We start from the raw sequence: 22,097 nt of genomic DNA on the forward strand, positions 1-22,097 counted from the left end.
TTTGGTTCAAAACATATGTGTCATGTGAAAGAAGCCATTGAACTTAATACGGATTCCCTGAAAATCATCATTCAAAAGGCTATTCACACACTAGCTGGTTCCCCTACAACCTGAGTGTTAAATACAGATTCCGCCACAAAATAATTAAATATTAAGAATGTTTCTAGTTGAGCTTCCTACCCATAAATTATCTCCCATGGAAAACACTTCCCTTCCACAACCACCCCTGAAACCAAGTTTTAGAATACAGGTCAGGTTAACATTCCTACCAGCATTCCCATACATATCATTAACACTAGAACAGGGCATGAACGGGACCTGATTTAAGGGCCGTGCTACCAGCACAGACGTGTTGATATGGAAGCTGAAATGCACATTCTCTACTTCTCCACAAAGCCTTCCCTCAGTGTCACAACTAAGGAAAATCTGAATTAACCTGGTAATTAGGGGTTACATTCTCTTCAGTTATACAGTGCAACCCCATTGAGTGAGGAGAATTTGGCCCTATACCAACAGGCCAGATATTCTGTTGTTAGTCTCTAAGGTGCCACAAGTACTCCTTTTCTTTTTACATTCTCAAAAATATACCTCCATATGGTTTAACCCACAGTATCAACTTGGAGGGGGATTTCTTTGGTTCATGGCTGATGCTCTACTAACTTTCACCACTATCGATAGAATAGGGTGCAAGAATACAGTGGTAAAGACACCCGAACCCTGTCTGCACTCCAGCTTCCACCAGTGGCTAAGCTGCACCAGTGGATAATTACATATGGTCCCACTTTCGCTATTGTGGACATACTGTTGAAATGGTTCCACTGTGTATAAATAATTGTGGAGTCATTAGGGCCAGAGAGGGAGAACAAGTCTAGAGACCAGTGGTTAGCAGGCCCACCTGGAAGGTGGGAGACACAGAATCCAGTCCCCCTGCTCCTGTGTCTCTTTATATTTATATCCACTGGAACAACTTCAACTGGAGAGACTGAGGGACGCCAACATCAGAATCTCTCATAGATTTATGATTATACTACAGCACACTCCTCAGAGGTGTGGTAGACCCCAAGTCTAATGTGGACAATACCAACCGGGAGGGGTTACAAGTGCTTTGGAGGATAGGATTAAAATTCAAAATGATCTAGACAAACTGGAAACATGGTCTGAAGTAAACAGAATAAAATTCAATAAGGACAAATGCAAAGTACTCCACGTAGGAAGGAGCAATCAGTTGTACACCTACAAAATGGGAAATGGCTGCCTTGGAATACTGCAGAAAGGGATCTAGGGGTCATAGTGGATCACAAGCTAAATATAAGTCAACAGCGTTACACTGCTGCTAATAAATCCCAGAATGATGTTAATTCTTCCGCTCTACTCCGCATTGATTAGGCCTCAACTGGAGTATCGTGCCCAATTCTGGGTGCCACATTTCAGGAAAGATGTGAACAAATTGGAGAAAGTCCAGAGAAGACCAACAAAAATTATTAAAGGTCTAGAAAACATGACCTATGAGGAAAAATTGAAAAAAATGGGTTTACTCAAGAGAAGCAAAGACTGAGAAGGGACATGAAAACAGTTTTCAAGTGCCTAAAAGATTGTTACAAGGAGGAGGGAGAAAAATTGTTCTCCTTAACCTCTCAGGATAGGACAAGAGGCAATGGGCTTAAATTGCAGCAAGGGCAGTTTAGGTTGGACATTAGGAAAAACTTCTTAACTATCAGGGTAGTTGAGCACTGTAATAAATTGCCTAGGAAGGTTGTGGAATCTCCCATCATTGGAGATTTTTAAGAGCAAGTTAGATAAAATCTAGATAATATTTAGTCCTGCCTTGAGTGCAGAGGACTTGTCTAAAAGACCTCTCCAGGTCCCTTTCTGTCACAGAATATCAGGGTTGGAAGGGACCTCAGGAGGTCATCTAGTCCAACCCCCTTCTCAAAGCAGGACCAATCCCCAATTTTTGCTCCAGATCCCTAAATTGAACTCACAACCCTGGGTTTAGCAGACCAATGCTCAAACCACTGAGCTATCCCTCCCCAACCATAGAGTCCTACGGTTCTAGGATTCTATAATCCTTTCTAACACTCAAGCAGAGGCAGGAGACAGGTATTTGGGTGCCTAAATCTTGGCAGCAGTGCGAAAGCTCAGAGGGAGAAACCTGGGCGCCAAGGGAACTTTTACCCTGAACATTTAGGCAAATGCAGAGTCAGCAGGAATGTTGAGGATCGCAGTGGAGCCTAAAACTGGGACTTGCCACCTAAGTCCCTTTGGGTATGTCTACACTGCTATTAAAAACCTGCAGCTGACCTGGGCCAGCTGACTCAGGGTAAGGGGCTCAGGCTAAGGCACTATTTAACTGCGGTGCAGACGTTCCCTGCAAGGAGGGAGGGTCCCAGAGCTTGAGCTGCAGCCAGAGCCTGAATGTCTACACAACAATTAAACAGTCCCTTGGCCCAAGCCCGAGACAGTACGCCCAGGACAGACATGGGTGTCTAATTGCAGTGTAAGCATACCTTCAGTGGATCTGGGCCAAAATGCCTTGTCTTCACTGTGATTTTACCTCAGGCTAGCTCACACATGTGTGTTAGCCTGTGGTAACAAATATATATCTCACATATAAGCAGTGAAGAAAAGGCCAAAGAGGCACTTTGCCTCATAAGTCACTGAAATCTTCAGAGGCATTAGCCTAGCCTCTGACCTAGCTTTATTACAGCAACTCTTTAGGGAGGATGTTGTACGGAAGTGTGTATTTAAAAAGGGCAGTTCCTGAACAACAGACATTTACACAATCCCATTACTAGGCAGGAGTTTATGCTCTGTTGCTGTACAAACAAGACGAGGATATGACAAAGTAGTAAACCACCCAGGCACACAATGTTCCTAACTTCTACTTCATGAAGCAACTCCACCTGTCTTAAAGAGATTTATAGGCAGTTTACTTTTGTTACTTTTATTGTCCCTGACAATTAATGCAGCATAACATTTAATTGTTGCTATCATTACCAAACTTCTGACATCCATGTTCTTTTGTCCCAAAAGGTAGGAAGACAAAAATAATCCTATCACTTAACAAGAGGTCACTAGACGAGTTCACATGCTAAAAACGTACACGTGCAACACCTAATTCCTAAGCTTCGGCAAGTTCATTGCTGGGATTTAGTCATTAGCGATCGTAGGAGTTTTCTGATTTTAAGAAGAATTGTTATTTTAAAATTTAAGGTTACATTTTGTAAAAACACTGAACTTTTTCCCACACAACTACAAATCCTATTGCAGTTACCAGTTTGGCTTTACATTTCTAATGCCATTTACGCTGCAAGGTCTCTGTTTTCTACACAACATGTTAACGTGTTATGCTGATTTCCAGCTATGACTTCAGTATGCCAAACCAATAGGCTCCAGGCCTGTTTAGAAAAGTAAGTAGCTCACCTAAGTAGACTATAAGATTCGATTTTATGTATAATATGTTCACTGAATCAGTGGAAGCTAGAAACAGAAAAATATACTCTTCCTTAATATGTGATCCTAGTGACAAGCAGGGGGCCTAGAAAGAATCAACTGGATTAAGCTAAACTATGGGCCACAGCAACAACAATTCCATTTAGCAACTTAACAAGGACATGAAAAATGCAGCACTGGTAAACATGAAAGAATGAGCCCAGCTGAATACAGCTTGGAGGGAAAGGAAGGGAAAAGTCGTTCTTCTGCAAAACTCAAGCACGCACAAGGCAGACAGAAAGAACACTTTAATGAGACTATTCAGATGGATGGGAATTCATAAAGACTTTCAGTGGGTTACTCAATAAAACCTCAGGCTGATATTTTCAGGGCATGGGGCCACCTGACCAGGCATACTTTATGCCACACATGTACTGCAGCTAGAGACAAGCAAAAGTGAAACCCTGATCCCTGCACACACAACATACACACAGGCATTAGTAGTGCCAGGTGGGTGACAGTTCTCCCATCCTAGACCACAAGTGGCACTGGAAGCTGCTCTGTGGTTACTTATGGTAGCCTCAGGGCTGAGTAAGCTCAAAGATGCAGCATGAGATGTTTAGCCAGTGGATGTTGGGGATCCACTAGCTACAGGACAGGCCATCCTCAAACCTCCCTCCTGTGCTAAGACGATGGAACCTCGGGGGGGGGGGGGGGGAAGCGGGGGGGGGAAGAAAAGAGAGAGAGAGGGAGGGAGGAAGACATGTGGGTGCCAGGGAATGCAGCCCCCACACAGCTCCACTATGTCCCACTCTGTCCAAGGGTCTTCCACAGCCCTTCCTTGGGCCAGAGGATTATGCTCACAGACAGTTTCTGTCCTGCTTTTCATTACAGAGGGGCTGGAGGAATATAATGTAGTGCAGTTCAGGTGTTCAATCTAATACCAGTTTATATAGCTGCCCTTCCAACAGTTCTCTTCCTGTATTTGTCTCCTCCTGTGGCTTCTTCTCTTCTCTTTTCAACCCTTTGTCCCCCCTCCCTCCCTCCCTCTTTTCCCTGCACATCTCTTCCCTCCTGTACCTCTTAACACATACTCAAGAGCCAGGTTTGCTGGAGGGAAGGCTCAGCCCTCTGCACCAACACTCCGCTCAGCCTGAGTCTGCTCAAACTTCTGCAAACAATCTAGTTCATGCTGGGCATGCTCAGAGGCTTACAGGTATTAAAATTACACCATCTCAGACCCTTTGTTCAAGTTTAGTTAATAATTCCTCTGCGGCAACACTTCCAACTCTGAACTAAGAGAATGTACGGGCCAACAGGTCCAGAAGCACTTTGCAGGTGACTAATTTAGGAACTGTACTTAAATTCAGCCCTGTGTATTGCTGGCTCTTTTCCTGGGGTGATAGCGGACATCACTTACTCTGGGTTGATTACAGTATGGTGGCTGTTAACTTGGCCTTGGCTGGTGCCTATAATAGATTTCTCCTTTGCCTCTTGAATCAATAAGGATCTAGCACGTTTCACGTGTAATGAGTAGATCTCGATTGCGTGTTCAGTACCTCTGCCTGTCCAGATCCAAGCGTGCAATCACAGACTCTCTGCCGGTGGGGTAAAGGCCCTGGCTTCCAGCTAATACGGTCAGTCCTGGTATACGGCCGATACCATCTGTTGCACAAGGTTCCTGGCTGCAGGTTTTGACAGTACGATTCTCATGGTAACATTGGTTTCTTTTGTGCCATTTGCAAGCCTAGTATTTTCTCACGTTCCCCAGGTAACCAAGAAGGAGGATGGTCTGAGGCTGGGGTGCTGCAGCGGGACTCAGAAGAGCTGGGGTCCAACCCTCAGCTCTGCCATGGGTTCCTTGTGTGATGTTGGGCAAGTCACTTAATCCTTCTCTGCCCTAGGTCCCAATCTGTCAGATGGGGAGAAGGCAGCTGTCTCCCACATTTGTCTGTCTCTTCTATTTCGATTAACTATTTCGTATAAAGTTGGTACAGGACCTTGTTCATTTAGCTCGGTTGGGACCTCTATGCACTACTGCAATACAAACAAAACAACAACGAGCTCTAGTGGAAAGTCAAGTCCCTGTTTGTCTGCTCACTAGCACCTGGGCTGGGAAAGCCAGTCCACCTAGTAGCACACTTTGAAGATACAGCAGGACAGAGCTGTGCCAGGTTTAGCTTTCATGGAAAGTTTTTCACGATCTGAATAGCTCTCATACAAACCATTACTCTGTGATTACTAGGAATAATGAACTAGAATGGATGAACAGCCTCTTAGACACAAAAGACAGAGCATATCATTACAACTTTACAGGAGATGGCCAGTCTCTTATTTCCAGAGAGACTAGCGTTTTCTATTTGAGCCCAGAATAGGTGCAGTATGTTAGTGTCAGCAGCAATGCATCTTTCCCTGCATTGCCCCATCAGAACTCCTTAACCCTGACCTGGAGGCTTCTCACCTAGGGATGAGGATGTATTTCAGTACCCAGGCCTGGTCATTCACTCCTTGCTCTCTCTGCTAAAAATAACCAATTGAGAGTGCCCGTCAGTGTCTGTGTGGGGGAAGAGACCGTGCTGTGGACAGCTGCCTATTAGGAAGGAGACAGACGCTTAGCTCGTCTCACGTATAGCATGTACAACCCACATGACACTAAGCTACACTACCAGTTGGTACATAAGCACAAGGAGCACCCCCCTGGGTTTCCTAGAACACCCAACCTAAACAAATGCAGGGAAGAAAGTGAAGTAGAGGGGTCCCCTAAAAAGGGGCAATTCCAAACATCTTTATAGCATTCAGATCAGGTATTAGCATCTCCTTCATTGATCTACAAAGCCAACAACCAGTATAGATAGCTCAGTCAAACAAGGCTCCACAATGGCCTCCAAACTGCTTATTCATGACCTAAAGTGCAGCTTCCGAAGACACTTCAAGGTAGAAACAGCTAATTGGGAAACAACTCTAGCTCCTTGGATTGACAGGTGCTTTAATTCAGGAATCAAACGTGGTAGAAATGTAGGAGAAACTTCAGTACCAAAGTTAAAAACATCCAGAAAAGTACCCAGCGCAAAAAAAAAAAAAAGACAGTTCACGAAAACGCTCCAGAAGTCTTGCTGGTTGTCACCAATGAAACCGAGTCCAGTCCTGAAGTCTACACACAGTCCTGAACCTGGTCTCACCAGCATAAGTCCGCAGACTTCAGTCACTGCTGCTTTGTGAGAGTAGAACCAGGTCCAGTGGCCTCGGCAGAAGTTTTGCCTGAGTGAGGACTGCAAATTCACAGACTCCCATTTAACCCAGATGGGAGTAAAGAGAGGATAGCAGGAAGGACAGAAAACCGTCTCCCAGGTCAAAGGGCAGCCAGAGTTTCCTGCTTCCTATGGACAGTTGTGCTCGGATGCTCTGCTTATTCCAAGCCCCTTGTTGCCTGAAGCAAGATTGATGGTGACCTTAGGGTTGGTGTGGTTTGGAGATAGCACTGTGTCTCCTGCACCTCACTGCCAAAATGTACGTGAGAAGCAAGAAAAATCCTGCTAGCAAAATGAAGGAGCTGGGGTATGACACCAAGAACCTATCCAGACTTGCCTGTAATTGAGGTAAGAGGGCCAACTCCATTCCCTGAGCTTGAGGCTATGTCTACACTATCACTTATGTCAGCGAAACGTATGTCACTCAGGGGTGTGATCACACACACACAGAGCAACAAATTAGACCGGTATAAGTGGCAGCTTGCATAGCGCTATGTCAGCGGGAGAGCTTCTCCCACCGGCATAGCTCCTGCTGCTTGTTGGGGTGGATTAATTGTATCAATGGGAGAGCTCTCTCCCTTCAGCGCAGAGCGGCTACACGAGAGATCTTACAGCAACGCAGCTGCATCCATACAGCGCCACTGTAAGCTTTAGGGTAGAGACAGCCTGAGAAGTGCCAACAGAAGGACAAAAAGTCTCAACAACTGGTCATGAAAGTGAAGAGAAAGAAGAACCAACTTTACAAACAATTCTTAGAAAGGAAACCAGGGACAGACCAATGATGGGAAGCCAGGGACAGACCAAAAATGTGTCAAGGAAGAGAGATTCCTGCAGGGTGCATGTTAGCAAAGGGTAGGCCAGAAGGGAACTTAATTCTTTGGAAGGCTCAAGATCTTGTCAATAATTGCGATGATTATTAGAAAAAACAGCCAATCCCTCTGAGTCACGCAAAATGAAAATAATATTCTTGCAAATGCAGCTATAATTAACCGAGAACCTCACCCAGTCAGAGCTGGTCTCCCAGCTTTCTGTTCTCTTCATTTAGGCAAACAAAAGACTGTTCCAGGAAACATACAAACATTCAAGCACAGTCATGACCCTATAAAAATTCAATTCCGTGAGAGTTAATGTCAATACAAAAACAGATTTCTTCATTTCCATAAATCTCCAAGCATAAAATCCAATTCTCCAGCTATAGAAAAGTCCTGTGGCCAGATTTGGAGACTTAAAGTAGAACCAAGGCAAAGGTTTTCTTTCTACTTTCTCCTCTAGGTAGCTCTATCTCCTCCCCAGACAACTAGGATTTCGGGGTGTCTTCTTCAAATCACGTCTCACTTTCCTATACTTCCCATGCCTGCTTTGCTTGCACTATTTCCGGCTGGGACAATTGCTTAAACTAACCTTCATTTGCCCTTTTTCCACATTCAGGATGGTAACCATGTTGAAAAGTATTTGGGCCATAGACTGCCATATTAAGTTTGTACAGGACCTTGCACCTTTAGCTTGGTTGGGGCTTCTATACACCACTGCAATAGAAACTCGGCTGTTACATGACTTGCATCCACACACCCCACTGCTACAAACCACGGAATACAAACTGTATTAAGACACCTTGCTAATGGAGTAGTTTGTAGAAGGGTTGCTGCTCAATAAGGTTTTTTTTAAGACAATCCACAATAGGCACCGAAACAGCACTTAAAAAAAAGCAAACCAAAAAAACAAGCTAGTTCCAATGGTGTTTGAAAACAGTTGGCCCCAAATGGTTCCATTTTAGCAGGGTTCTGGCTCCAGTTTCACACTGGATGAGGGAGCCCAGGGGAGGAGACCGCAAAAGACAAGAGTAAGGAGTCAGTCACTGGAGCGCAGACTTGACTATTCAGTTGTTTGACCTGCAGGCTGGGTCTCTCACTGCAGCCAACAAGAATCTAGGGTTTCAACCTTTCACCAATGAGCTTGGCCTCTTGTCAGCTTAATACAATAGTTAAGACTAAATGCCTTGATGTCCTTCATAAACCCTCCCCACGTGGGACACTATGCTCTCAACCTGGGAGTCCTCTTCAATTCCCCCCACCCCAGTGCTCCCATCCAGGAGAAACCAGTCCACACCTCCTCCTCCAAAATATTTCTCCTTTTCTCTGTCTGCACAGCTAAAAACTCTTCCCAACCCCAGTCATCTGTCCCTAGGGTATATACCCTTCCCCTTTGTGGCCTCCCCAACCCCCATCTGAGCCCCCTCCAGTCCATACAGTCACTGCTAAGATCTTCCTAGCCGATTCTTCAGGCCATATCAGCCCCATCTAGTTCCCTCCACTGGCTCCTTCTCCACTAAACTAAGTTCAAAACTCTTGCCATCTCCTTCAAAGACACTATTTAGTTCTGCCCATCCTCTGTTATTGATCCTCCTTATTCCTTCACTCAGTCAATAATGCCAACCTCAAGGCCCCATGTGAGACTCCTGAGCTTTCTTCCAAGCTTGCCCCTACACATGGAACATCCTTCCAGAGCTGGTCCACAAACGCCCTCCCTCCACACACTCCCTACCCACCTGTTTCATTGGGTCATATCTGGCATTGGTTTGTGAGCTCCTCAGAGAAGAGATCAGGCCTTTTTAACACAAAGTGGAAGTTTTATGGCGCTCAAGACTCAAGAATAGTTCCAATGAAGAAAGACATTTCTCCTCAAAACAAAATGCTATTTAGACTAAAAGACTAATTTTTGTTTTTAAAATTAACAGGTGCATGTCCTACTTTTCTACTTCAGAGAGGTCAATGCTCCCACAAGACTTTTGACACACTAGGAATGGGAAGGAGACATTTATAAATACTCCTCTCTAGGAGTTTACAAACACAAGTGCCCATTTAAATCAGACCTCATCATCTGCCAGTTCAAAAGGACTCTGTCATGGGACTACAAGGCAAGTTATGATTTATTTTTAATTTAGTGCAAAACCGTTGCAAATCTGATTGGAAGGTGGAATTTAAAATTGCCTCTCCCCACCCCACAAGAGATTACCCCAGAAATAATATTTTAAAACAATCCCTAGACCAATACAAGCTTGGCTTTTGCTCGGAAAAGGCCATGTCTATATCAAACCAAGAGACATGCTAGCAGGGCTCTGGCACCTTTTCCCTAACCAGCAAGGACAAAGGATTTTTGTCTGAGGGATGCGGTAGAGAGCCAGGGAAGGACTAAATCCTATCCTTCCTATTGGGAGGGCACTGTGTGGAGCGCAGAGTAGAGCTGACTGCAAATATATACCAAGAAATACCAAATATATACAATTTAGCTTCAGCAGGTACATGCCATGAGCATGGGTGAAATTCATCTGCATACACAGAGCAAACCACTTAAGCCAGGGATGGGCAAACTTTTTGGTCCAAGGGCCACATCTGGGTGGGGAAATTGCATGCAGGGACATGAATGTAGGGCTGGGGCAGAGGGGTGGGGTGCAGGAGGGAGTGCGGGGTGTCGGAGGGGGTGCAGCGTGCAGGAAGGGGCTCAGGGCAAGGGGTTGGGGCACTGGGGTGTAGGAGGGGGCTCAGGGCAAGTGAGCAGGAAGGGGCTCAGGGCAAGGGAATGGGGTGGAGCAAGGGTGCAGGAGGGGGCTCAGGGTAGGGGGTTGGGGAGCAGGAGGGGGCTCAGGGTGCAGGCTCCAGCCCGACACCACCACTTACCTGGAGCATCTCCAGGGTGGCAGCGGCATGCAGCGGGGCTAAGGCAGGCTCCCTGCCTTCCCTGGCCCCGCGCTGCTCCTGGAAGTGGCCAGTACCATGTCCCTGTGGCCCCTAGGGGAGGAGGGGGGCAGAGGGCTCCGCGCACTGCCCTCGCCTGCAGGTTCCTCCCCTGAAGCTCCCATTGGCCACGGTTCCCTGTTCCCGGCCAATGGAAGCTGCAGGGAGCAGTGCCTGCAGGTGAGGGCAGCACACAGAGCGCTCTGCCCTCCCTCCCCCAGAGGCCACAGGGACATGGTGCCAGCTGCTTCTGGAAGCAGCAGCGGGCCCGTGGCACCACGGGGGTGGCAATCCCACAGGCCGGATCCAAAGCCCTGACAGGCCAGATCTGGCCCACAGGCCATAGTTTGCCCACTCCTGACTTAAGCAGTGCATAGATCTTGAGCTGGCCCTCTGCACAGACCTCAATTTCAAGGGAATGTTCTAGTCACTTTGGGTATGTCTACCCTGCAATTAGACACACTTGGCTGGCCTGTGCCAGCTGACTCGGGCTTGTGGGGCTTGGGCTAAGAGGCCGTTTAACTTCAGTGTAGACATTTGGGCTCAGGAGCTCTGGGACCCTCCTATCGAGAGGCAGGAATTCCTTATACCTCTTCCTCCCCAGAACACACGCTGAAGACAGAGCAGGATTCCACACGTACAGCACAGTTTGTCTCATACAGTTCTCAACAACAACAAAGCCCATTTTCACATTCTACTCTAGTCATGCTCTTCTGCACTGTAGTTCAGTCCAGCTAGCCACGGCTGCAGCCAGCTTGTTTGTGACCCCACTAGAGAAAAGACCAAAACTGGACCTTCCCCTACTCCTTTAGGCAAATCCATTCTAGGTGGGATTGTCAGAAATGCTCAACACTGACCTAACTCTGCTCCCATGAAGTCATTGCTAAGAGTCCCATCCATTTCCATGGGAGCAGAATTAGGCCAAAGCAGAGCACTTTTGAAAACCCCAGTCTGTGTGCCCATCACACCGCGCAAGCCTCTTGACTTCTCTATTACAACGAGGGCAGAAGTTGGCTCCTTGGCCAGGTCTACATGGGGACACTCAGGAGAGGGAAGGCAAATCAATAAATGGTATGAAGTCAATGCCCATGTGTTGGTGTGTTAAACACCCCAAGTGGATGCTCTCTGTAACTTAATCCTTCTCCATGCACTCATATTTCCGGCTTTGTTAAAAGAAAAAAAATCCAATGATTAAATTACAGCAAATTAAGATCACTTTACTCCTGAGTAAAAGCATCCACGTGGTTGTTCTGATGCACTTTAACATACATGCATTGACTCCATGCCTTTCAGGAAGACAAAGGCAAATCAATTAGAGTCCTCATGTAGCCAAGCCCTTTGTCTCTTACAAAGATGGAGCAGGAGATACCCCATTTTCAAAGCTGTTGACAGACAACAGGAACAAAGCCCAAAGTCACAATGGGATTTATCAGGAGATGTTCAAATATGATCAGTCTCAACTTTACAAAGGGAACTTTAGACTTCCCCATTCACGGAAACCTGATGGTTAGCCATGAACTCTCTCCAGCCTCTGTATGCAGAGCCATGGAAGAACTGCAAATTAGCATCTCCACCCTTCTCTGGAGCTAAGGCAGAGTCAGAGGAGAGAGCAGTTTGAAATGGGCTTGGGTATTTTGCAGGCAGAGACATTATTTTGCTACTGGTTGCTTTTAATGGCAAAGGATCCCATACCCTCCATGACGGGAAGATCATTTCACAGAAAGATTCATCAGCTCTTTTACCCTCCCTTTGATCATTTCAGATATCAAGCAGCATAACCTCTCGTGCTCTGGTTTGCTCCTGCTCTGGAGGTGCATGCATGTGTCCATCTGGGGGCCGAAGTTAGCCTACAATATAGGCAATATGGAACCTTGCTAAATTGCAGCTCAGTAAGCTGCCAAGTTAGATGCTTAGCTTTGCCATCTACAGAAGCATGGAGCAATGACATTCCACCACTGTGACGAGATAGGGCCAGCATGAGTGAGGTCACACTCTTCATGGAACAACATAAGAGCATCATACACCTTCCTGGCCCATCCACTGGCAATTCACTGAAACACAGCTAGGGCACTCATAACTGAGTTGTGTCAGTGGTACTCCTAATGCTTACCAGTCTGCCAACTTCACCCATCAGCACTGGGCTCCCCCCACCCCATTGCTGGGATACTAATGCATGTCAAAAAGCAAAATTTCAAATGAGCTCAAGAGAATCCAGCACCTGCTACATGAAAACGTGTGGACCAATCCCTAACTGCTGTGCGTCAGTTATGAATTCAGTGGTGCTTCACCAATTGGCACCAGCTGAAAACCTGACCCATATAGGTCCAAAATTCAAAGCTTTCCCCCCAGGCAAAACAAAGGAGCAAAATTCAATTGTTTTATCATAAGCCATTTCCAAGGGACATTCCTTCCTTTAGTTTCTTACCTTGATTGAGATAGGTAAGGGTTTCTTCATGCAGCTTTACAGCAGGGGATGTGGCTGTGCAGAGAACATACTGAAACGGAGGCAGTTTGGTGTCATTCTCAGGAGACAGCTGGGGCTCCTCCTGTTTGAAGATTGGCAGTGCAAGGACGTCACTGAAACATAGAATTAACACACGTTTACTTACAGCAACTTAGAGGAACAAAAGATGAGAATCCAAATGTGAAATTCCCTCACTCTGGACATGTAGGTGATGATCCAACAGAACAGAAGAAATGGAGATCACTTCTCACACGTAGTGAGTTATGCACACTACAGGTAGATGTCTACACTAGAGCTGGAAGGTGAGAGTTCCAACTCAGGGTAGACATAACAGTGCTAGCTCTGATTGAGCTTGTGTGCTAAAAACAAAAATGTAGCCGTGGTAGAAGGGGATAGCAGTCCCTACTACATACCTATGACCATGGTAGCTAGCACCCCCCACCCCCCGCACTGTGGCTACACTTTTATTTTTAGAGCACTAGCTAAATCAGAGCTGGCACAGATATGTCTCCTCAAGCTGGAATTTACACCTTCCAGCTCTTGTGTAGATCGTACCTTTAGAGGAAATAAGAGTTTGGCTTGCGCAGAATAACTGTGCATGGAGTCTCCCCGTTCAGTAAGTTAGTACCAGGCACACTTTAGCACATAGCATCAGTACAATGGAAGGTCCTCACGAATTACTTGAGTTAGTAAAAATTAAAGAAAAGGAGTACTTGTGGCACCTTAGAGACTAACCAATTTATTTGAGCGTGAACTGTAGCTCATGAAAGCTCATGCTCAAATAAATTGGTTAGTCTCTAAGGTGCCACTAGTCCTCCTTTTCTTTTTGCGAATACAGACTAACACGGCTGTTACTCTGAAACCTAAAAATTAAAGCTGGTTGAGAAGTGGATTTTGTAACGGGGGGGAGGAAGGGGCAAGGAAATGATGAAAACTAACATTTCAACGAAAGCGAAAAGCTTTTTGAAGAAAGTTTTGGGGTTTTCATCCGAAAGAAAAAAGCCTGGGAAAAAAAATTCAGAGAAAAGTAAAATGAACCCTACCTGTCAAGGATTGCTTGGTTAATTCTGCACAACAAAGCAACAGCCCCTTTTCTCAAAAGTAAGTCATCCTTCCTTGCGCCTACTAATCCCATCCATTTGCTTCTCCTCACAGAAAACAGCCTTCTCCCCACCAAGCTATACCCTTCCTCTACCTAACCCTTCCCATTCCCCCACAAAACCATGCCTCTCCCTCCCACAATGTAGACACACTCCCAGTAAACTGATCCCATCCTCCCAAAGCCAATCAGCTCACCCTGAGCTCATCACTCCCTAAAAATTCAGCCCCCCCCCCCGCCCAACAATTGGTGTGACTGACTAATAAGTCAGGGCTGGTCAGGGCACCTCAGGAAAAAGGGTGGGGAGAATGGGGGAGGCCTGGCCAGAGTTAAGCAATACAGTCATCAGGTTAACAACGATGGGTATTGGGAATGAGCTTTCTTCCACAACAATCCAGAGTCACTCTGCTGTGCAACCAGTTTATATGGCCTGTTGGGATGTGGATGCCTCATCCTACCATGTTAAACAGCTTCAGGATTTGGCACATATTGAATAACTTGCTTCCGTATGTACCGTTTGTACCGGAAGATAGTGCTTAGCCTTGGAGTTCGCTCAAAACTTTGTGGCTTGGTGCAGGGTTTTGTTCTAGCCCATTAGAGTAGCCAGTCACCAGGTTGAATCCAGATATCACAGCTTCTCCAAAATAGACCAGATCCAGCCGTTTGGCCTAGGTCCCTCTCTCATTCCAATTTAAAAGTCTTTAGAATTTGATCTGTCCACAATATAGCATCAGGTTCTGCCCTCAGATGCATCTACACAACTCCCATGGACCCAAATCTGACCTCCTTTGCAAGTTTCACGCTGGCATAACTCTACTGACTTAAATGAAATCAACCTTGACACCGTCAGAACAAAACGAAGCTCATACACATTCAGAGTGTCAAAGCATGACCAGGCAAGGGCATCCCTACACTGCAGCTGGGGTCATGCGTCCCAGCACCCGTAAACAGACTCGCCCGAGCTTTCCTTGAGTTAGCGCCCTAAAAATAGTGGTGTGGACACTGTCAGGTGCAGGCTAACCACCCAAGCTCAGACACAGGGGGTCGGGCAGCTTTGGACTCAACCGCGAACCCATGCTGCTACTTTTAGCCTACTAACTCAAGCATCCCACCCAGGCTGAGGGTTCTCTCCCAGCTGCAGAGTAGACAAACCCTATGAAAATAGATGCCAGTGTTAGCAGCCTTATCTCACGATGCCTCACTATAAAGAACCACATTAGTCTTCCCAGCTTCTTTAACACTGAGCCCTACTTCTGTTCATTCTGTACTGTTTGTAAGACTACTAAAGTATAACCCGACCACCTCCTGGCTCAGAACAGAAATCTTTACAGCCACCTCTTGTCTCCACCAGGCACATGAAACCTCTTGACTTTCAGGTTATTCAGGCAGCAGCTCCATCCATTGCATTAATGCCTATGTGCACAAACAAGCATCAAAAACAACTGTCTAGGCACATGGCATGCTTGTGCAGTTAAGAGCATTAAGGGAGTTTGTTCTGCCCATGCGGGTTAATGATCCACTTGTTGTTAGCTTTTAACTCTCAGCACCTACAACCTTGGGGAGCTCTCTCCAGGCCATTAAATCAAATGGTACTATGCAGTCTGCAGTAAAGACTCAAAAGTTCCTGGTTCAAAAACAGTCACTCCTATTTATGGAGAAATAAAGCCATGGAGCAGATCAAGCGAAGTGTAAGGAGAGGCAGGAGTTTTTTCCTTCTATAGCCACCACGAAAGTGTCCAGCCCCATTCATTGCGCTGGTTTTAGAGGAGTACTTGTGGCACCTTAGAGACTAACCAATTTATTTAAGCATAAGCTTTCGTGAGCTACAGCTCACTTCATCGGATGCATACTGTGGACAGATTCCTTTTCTTTTTGCGAATACAGACTAACACGGCTGCTACTCTGAAACCTGGTTTTAGAGGCGATCACAATTCTTGCCTAACTGAAACACCAGCTTTCCCCGATATGATGTTGAAGGCCTATTACAGTGAAGAAGATCCAAATGCCTACAGATAGAAGATTTTGAGAACAGTATTTCTTCTACAGGGACTCCACGATACTTTCCACACTCATATCGGAATTATTCTCCACTGAAATGCAACCACCTCTGCTGCACAGGAGCTTTTACCCCTGCACTATCTACACAATGCCACGAGGATGCAAGATGCTTTACAGAAAATATAACACACAGTCCCTGTTCAAAGGCTGCACAGTCTGAGGCCTGGGCTACACTAGGGCGGGGTTCGAACTAAGATACGCAACTTCCGCTATGCTATTCACGTACCTGAAGTCGAAGTATCTTAGTTCGAGTGACCTGGCCGTCCTCACGGCGGCGAGTCAACCGCGGCGGCTCCCCTGTCAACTCCGCTTACTCCTCCTGCCGAGGTGGAGTACCGGCATCGATTCGGGGATCGATTTATCGCATCTAGATGAGACATGATAAATGGATCCCCGATACATCAATCACTACCCGCCAAGCCGGCGGGTAGTGAAGACGTACCCTAAGAGCCCAATCCTGCAAATGCAAACAAACAGCCAGTGGGCCCATAATTAACAACTTTGGGCAAATGATACATTCCTCATCTGGCTGAAATGACATGGAGAAATGTAGGAAGGCGGAAGGCAGAAGTGCCTAAATGCCATATATCATATTCCAGTCTAATTCCTCTAACCTTGCAAAGCATGCTATAGGATAGTTAATGACCACAAGCATTCAAGGACTCTTAATTTCATTTGAAAGGTTAGTGGAAAGTCTAATCATAAAAAACAATTGGGAAACTCCACAAAAAAGTGCTATTGTAGATAAGTAAACAGAACTTTTTATTCTGATTTAGTTGGGGATTGGTCCTGCTTTGATTAGGGGGTTGGACTAAATGACCTTCGGAGGTCCCTTCCAACCCTGATATTCTATGATTCGATGATCTCACAGGGGTTAATCCAAAGCCCATTAACTAGAACATGCTTTAGATCAAACCCACAAAGAACATTTTACTTTATGGTATTTGGCACATAGTGTATCAAAAGTCTGGCAAAGAGACAAGGTTTTAGCAGCCAGTCAAGGACTGAGATCATATACATGGCAGGTACATAAATTTAGGCATGGCAAATAGAACTGAACAAAGATTGTGAAGTGCTGTCCTGTCTACCATTCTGGAAAGCAGTTTTTTCTATAACTGACGCTCCGTAACAGTTCCCATCTTATTTCACACAGAACTTATTTTTAAAGTTTCACTTTTAAGCTAAAGTTCTCCAGGACTGGTCTCTACCGGAGGTCAAATGCACTTACCATATGTTTTCTTGGAGGTGTGGGGAGGGAGTTTGTTGAGTGATTCCGCCATTGGGAGAATAAGGAGAGTGAAACAAATTAACACCGTTCCCATGAGGAAGAATCAAGATTTTCTCCCCTCCCCGCCAAAAAGCCCCAACTTGAAGACCAGGTCTACACTACAGACTTCTGCCCATATAGCCGTCAGTTAGTGATGTGAAGAGGTGTGATCCCTGGCTGATACAGGGCACCCGCAGAAGTCCCCAGTGCAGACAGCTCCTACATTTTTACCAGTATAGCTTGCTTCATGCACAGGGCATGATTTTACTTTAGTCTTTTTTGACGGGGACAGCTGCATCCACTCTAGGAAAGCTTTGCTGGTAAATTATTCCTAGACCAGTGAAGTGCTCAGCTTCCTAGTGTAGACATGGCCTCAGGTCCTGCTTGTACAGGGATTTTTGGCAGTATTATACTTAAACCAAAATACACCCCCAATGCATTGGGCTGAATTACCCTGGTAGACTACCAAAGTACATCACACACCAGCCTCTTTTGCACAGCCGCAGTGTTTCTGCCTCAGAGATTGCACTGGTAGTGTAAATACATCCATGTAGTTATCTGTGCACCTCTTCCTAGTCTAGACAAGCCTCAACAAGTCTGGCAGAAAAGTAGCCCTCACCGAAACCAGGTGTCTTCATATGTTCCAGTGCAAAATGGGGGGGGGGGGGAGTTATTGAACAGTGTTAGGAGGCATCAGAAGTCTTTGGGTTGCATACCGTCACCCGTCACTGTACTAGAGCGAATGGCATGCTCTCCATGTTCCCTAACAGCCAAGGTAGCGGACACACTGTACCAGCCCTCCGGGTTGATGCAGCCTGCTTCGCTCATTTACCAGCTCCACGCAAAGGGAGCTGGGCAGCAACCCCTCTAAGTTATTAATACACATACCTTGGTGGGGGGAGGAGGGGCAAGAACATGTCATGTAGACAGTTGAAGATACACTGGACCTTCATGGCAATGAAAAAGTGGCCATTATGTAAGGGGGAGAGGGGGAGAGTACTCAAATCGTATACTGTACCACTGGAGAAAGCAAGGGATTTTGTACTTAAAGCATCCTATACATATAGGGGCTAGAGTGTTTAAGAATGCATGTCTAGCAGCCTAAAGGAAGATATTACCAGGCTTCTGAGTGCTTAAATGGGCAAGTTGAATGATCCCGGAGATAGCTGTTATACAGAGATATGCTTTGAAAACGACAAGTTGTGAACCAGGCTCTGCTGGTGTAAATCAGCTCTTATCCACTTCCACTGAGTTATGCCATTTCCCACCAGCTGAAAGTCTTCCCCTATATATTTTAAACAATTTTCATGAACATTCAGCAAAGTCAAAAAATGAAATCCCCAGTTGTCCATTAGAGGGGAGCAATGCTTCTAACCTTTTATCTAGGAAGTCTGTAAAAGGGGAGCAAATGTGGGGTTAGTCATTTAATTCAATGTGACTGGTGTGAAAACAAGACAGGATATAACTAGTTTGGACAAGCTCACAGCCAGAAGCTGGGGCCAGTTAGCCATCCTCCAAAAAGAAAAGGAAAAAAAAAAAAAAACGACATCCTGAGAAAATCGGTCTTCCTAATTTCCAAGACAGCATTTTCTACAGCCACTTGACAGCGCTTTGCAGAGAGAGTTGTAACTTCTCCCTTTGAAGTGCTCTAGTTAAATCTCTACAGAAGGCGGCAATCCTCAAGGGCGATCATCCAAAGTTCAACAGCCAGCAGTGTCTATTAAAAACCCTTTCAACCCGATCTGACTGCCAGCTCTGGCAAGAAGTGGGGAGAGCCCAGCCCTCACCCCCAGTTTAGCTTTCTGTGACTCAAAGCCAAGGCCACACAAATTTCTTAAACCCGTTCATAGTTCTAGACAGCAAACGTGGGAACGTTTCCAAGGGAACCCAAAAAGAAGAAAACTTTCTAGGAAGTGGATTCCCCCTGGAAACAGCACAAGACAGCTCAAATTAAAAGAAACAAGCCAGCAGATTCGCCTCTCCTTTATTCGGATAATATTGGTTTCACACCAATGTCACCCGAGTGGCGGATCTGCACCAGCCCGAGGAGATCCACGCGGGGTAGCTTGGCACACCAACGCTCCTGCCCCTCGCCCAGGGGATTTCTCCCTAGCCGACACACGCTGCAGCGGAGGCTGGCTTAGCCCAGAGCCGGTGGCACCCGCCGCGCGGCAGGGCGGCGTCCGCGGAGGACAGCGGGGCAGCGCCGCGTCCGCCCAGCGGGGAACTCGCGCGGAGCCCCCCCCCCGGCACAACGCAGTGGAGACACCGCGGGCAGGGGGGCGCCCCATCTCATAGCCCCGCTACGCCTTAGCGCCCCCCGCCGGAACGTGCAGTGGGGCCAGCCTGCGCTGCTCCCCCTGCTGCGCCCGGGCAAAGGGCACCGGGCTTTCCAATGCGCCTGGAGCGCAGCAGCGCCCACCCTGCCCCGCTGCGCTCCCCGGCCCCTCCGGCTTCTCTGCCGCGCCAAGGGCTGCCCGGCCCGGGAGCCCCCCGCCGCAGGCCGGCACAGCGCGGGCAGGGGCGGTCACTGCGCCCCGGGGGAGGGGTGCAGCCGGCGGCGCCGGACTCACCGCAGGTAGCTGCCGGTGGAGTGCTGGTTGTAGTGCTCGGGCTGCGTGTGCCAGAACAGCATCTTGGGGAGCCAGGCGCCCAGCCTGGCACAGCGCGCACCGCTCCGGACCGCGGCCGCCCGCGCCGCCACCTGCGCTTTTATGGCGCGGCCCCGCCGCCGGCTGGTTGGCCGGGCCCTGGCGCCGAGCTCAAACCGAGCCCTCCCCCGGCTCCTCCTCTCCGCTGCCCGGCCCGGGCGGCTCCACCCTGGGCTGGGCGCGCAGGTGGATTTGCCGCGGCCGTTTCCCTGGGGAGAGGGCAGGGCGCCCAGCCCTACAGGTGCCCCAAAGAGGGGGCAGGACACCTAATCCCATAGGTGCCCCAGAGAAGGGGGGCAGAGCAGCCAGTCCCGTAGGTGCCCCGGGGAGATAGGGCACACAAACCCATAGGTGCCCCAGAGAAGGGGGGCAGAGCAGCCAATCCCGTAGGTGCCCCGGGGAGATAGGGCACACAAACCCATAGGTGCCCCAGAGAAGGGGGGCAGAGCAGCCAATCCCGTAGGTGCCCCGGGGAGATAGGGCACACAAACCCATAGGTGCCCCAGAGAAGGGGGGCAGAGCAGCCAATCCCGTAGGTGCCCCGGGGAGATAGGGCACACAAACCCATAGGTGCCCCAGAGAAGGGGGGCAGAGCAGCCAATCCCGTAGGTGCCCCGGGGAGATAGGGCACACAAACCCATAGGTGCCCCAGAGAAGGGGGGCAGAGCAGCCAATCCCGTAGGTGCCCCGGGGAGATAGGGCACACAAACCCATAGGTGCCCCAGAGAAGGGGGGCAGAGCAGCCAATCCCATAGGTGCCCTGGGGAGGAGGGGCAGAGCTCCCAATCCCATAGGTGTCCCAGGAAGAAGGGGGCAGGTAGGTGACCCAATCCCACAGACACCCCAGAGGGGATTGAAGTGTCCATGCCATAAGCTCCCAAAGGCGTTGGCCTAGAAGAGTCTCAGTGGAGAACAGCCTCGGAGTCCTCCCCCTTTGCCTTAGGCAGCAGTTGGGTTTCCAGGAGGAGCCCTGTGGGATGTCTCTGTCCCTGGGGCTCACAGTCTGGCACTGCATCCCAGGCAGTAGGTTAACCCCTCACCTACCCATACCACCCAGGGCTTGGTTTTCCTTTCCAAATGACTGTGGATGCACGTGCATCCGTCCACACATGGGTGCAGAGCCGCTCCCTGTGCACTGAGACTCAGATGGCACCAAGCGAGCAGGAGCCTCCCACAAGTCCCCTGCGGGGGCCTTTCCTGGTGTGTGGGTGTCCCTAATGGGAGTACACCTGGCACTGGCTCCTGCACTTTCCACTCTGCAGCCCCAGCAAAGGGCCAGGGATGGTGAGTGGCAGGAGCCCAGTGCACCTCCAGCTACCTCCAGGCCTTGTATGGTCTTTAGAGGACCATAACCAGCTAATGTAAGTTAGAGCATCTGGGGCCGTTCTAACCAGCTCCAACCCCCTGACATCCGGCTGCCCCAGCAGAAGCTGGGTAGGGAAGGGAATCAGCCCCATAGACTGACTTCCTGGCCCCAGGAGGTTTAAATCCACTCTTTTTATACAATGGTGCTTTATGTGAGTGAGTTTGTCCCAAAATTTCTCCTCCCAGTGTTTTTGTGATGTTTACTCTCTTTGGCTATCATCGGCCACACCAGAGGCAGCTGCATTTAAATGGCACTGTGTGCTAGGTATATCGTAAAGCCCTCAGGGATTCTTTATGAGGAAGGGCATTGTGTGTATGTAAGGTATTATTATTGTAAATGGCATGCTCCGTAAAAAGATGTTCTTTATTAAATAGCACCAGAGGTGCCTGGGGCTTGGCCTGTGTTACCACTGACGGTTCTCCAGAAATAAAGCATACACACTAAAAGCCAGGCGGCCAGTGCTAGAATAAGCAACAGCTGTATGTAAATTGTTGTATTTGTTTATATAAAATAAAAGGTGGGCCTTTTAAAAACCTAGGAGCACTCATAGATTTAAAGGAGTCTGTCCAGTATCCTTCACCATAGTTTGTTTATAGTCTGAGGTACAGTATGTGCTCCAGTTATTTTTTTATAAGCAGCTCTCTTCCCATCATGCCCTGGGGTCATGCCAGCAACTCCCACTGACTTCAATGAGGGTTACGTGTGTGGACGTGTGATAACCGTTCAAGTTTATTTTAATGTATCTGTTCTATTATTCAAGGTCATCAGATTATGGTAACTG

The 22,097-nt window shown here is 47.8% G+C and overlaps 1 protein-coding gene across 1 annotated transcript in view; it reads right to left on the reverse strand.

The window, feature by feature from the left end:
• The window catches only part of TFCP2L1 (transcription factor CP2 like 1), a 39,323-nt gene extending 19,389 nt beyond the window's left edge, over positions 1–19,934 (reverse strand). Inside the window, exons 1-2 of the mRNA XM_077829988.1 lie at positions 19,873–19,934; positions 12,837–12,988 (exon numbers count right to left, since the gene is read on the reverse strand). Of these exons, the coding sequence (XP_077686114.1) occupies positions 12,837–12,988; positions 19,873–19,934 (214 nt within the window). The remainder of the gene's footprint in view (positions 1–12,836; positions 12,989–19,872) is intronic.
• Between the last annotated feature and the right edge of the window lie 2,163 nt (positions 19,935–22,097).

This window comes from Eretmochelys imbricata, chromosome 11 (genome assembly GCF_965152235.1).
Source record: "Eretmochelys imbricata isolate rEreImb1 chromosome 11, rEreImb1.hap1, whole genome shotgun sequence".
NCBI lineage: Eukaryota > Metazoa > Chordata > Testudines > Cheloniidae > Eretmochelys > Eretmochelys imbricata.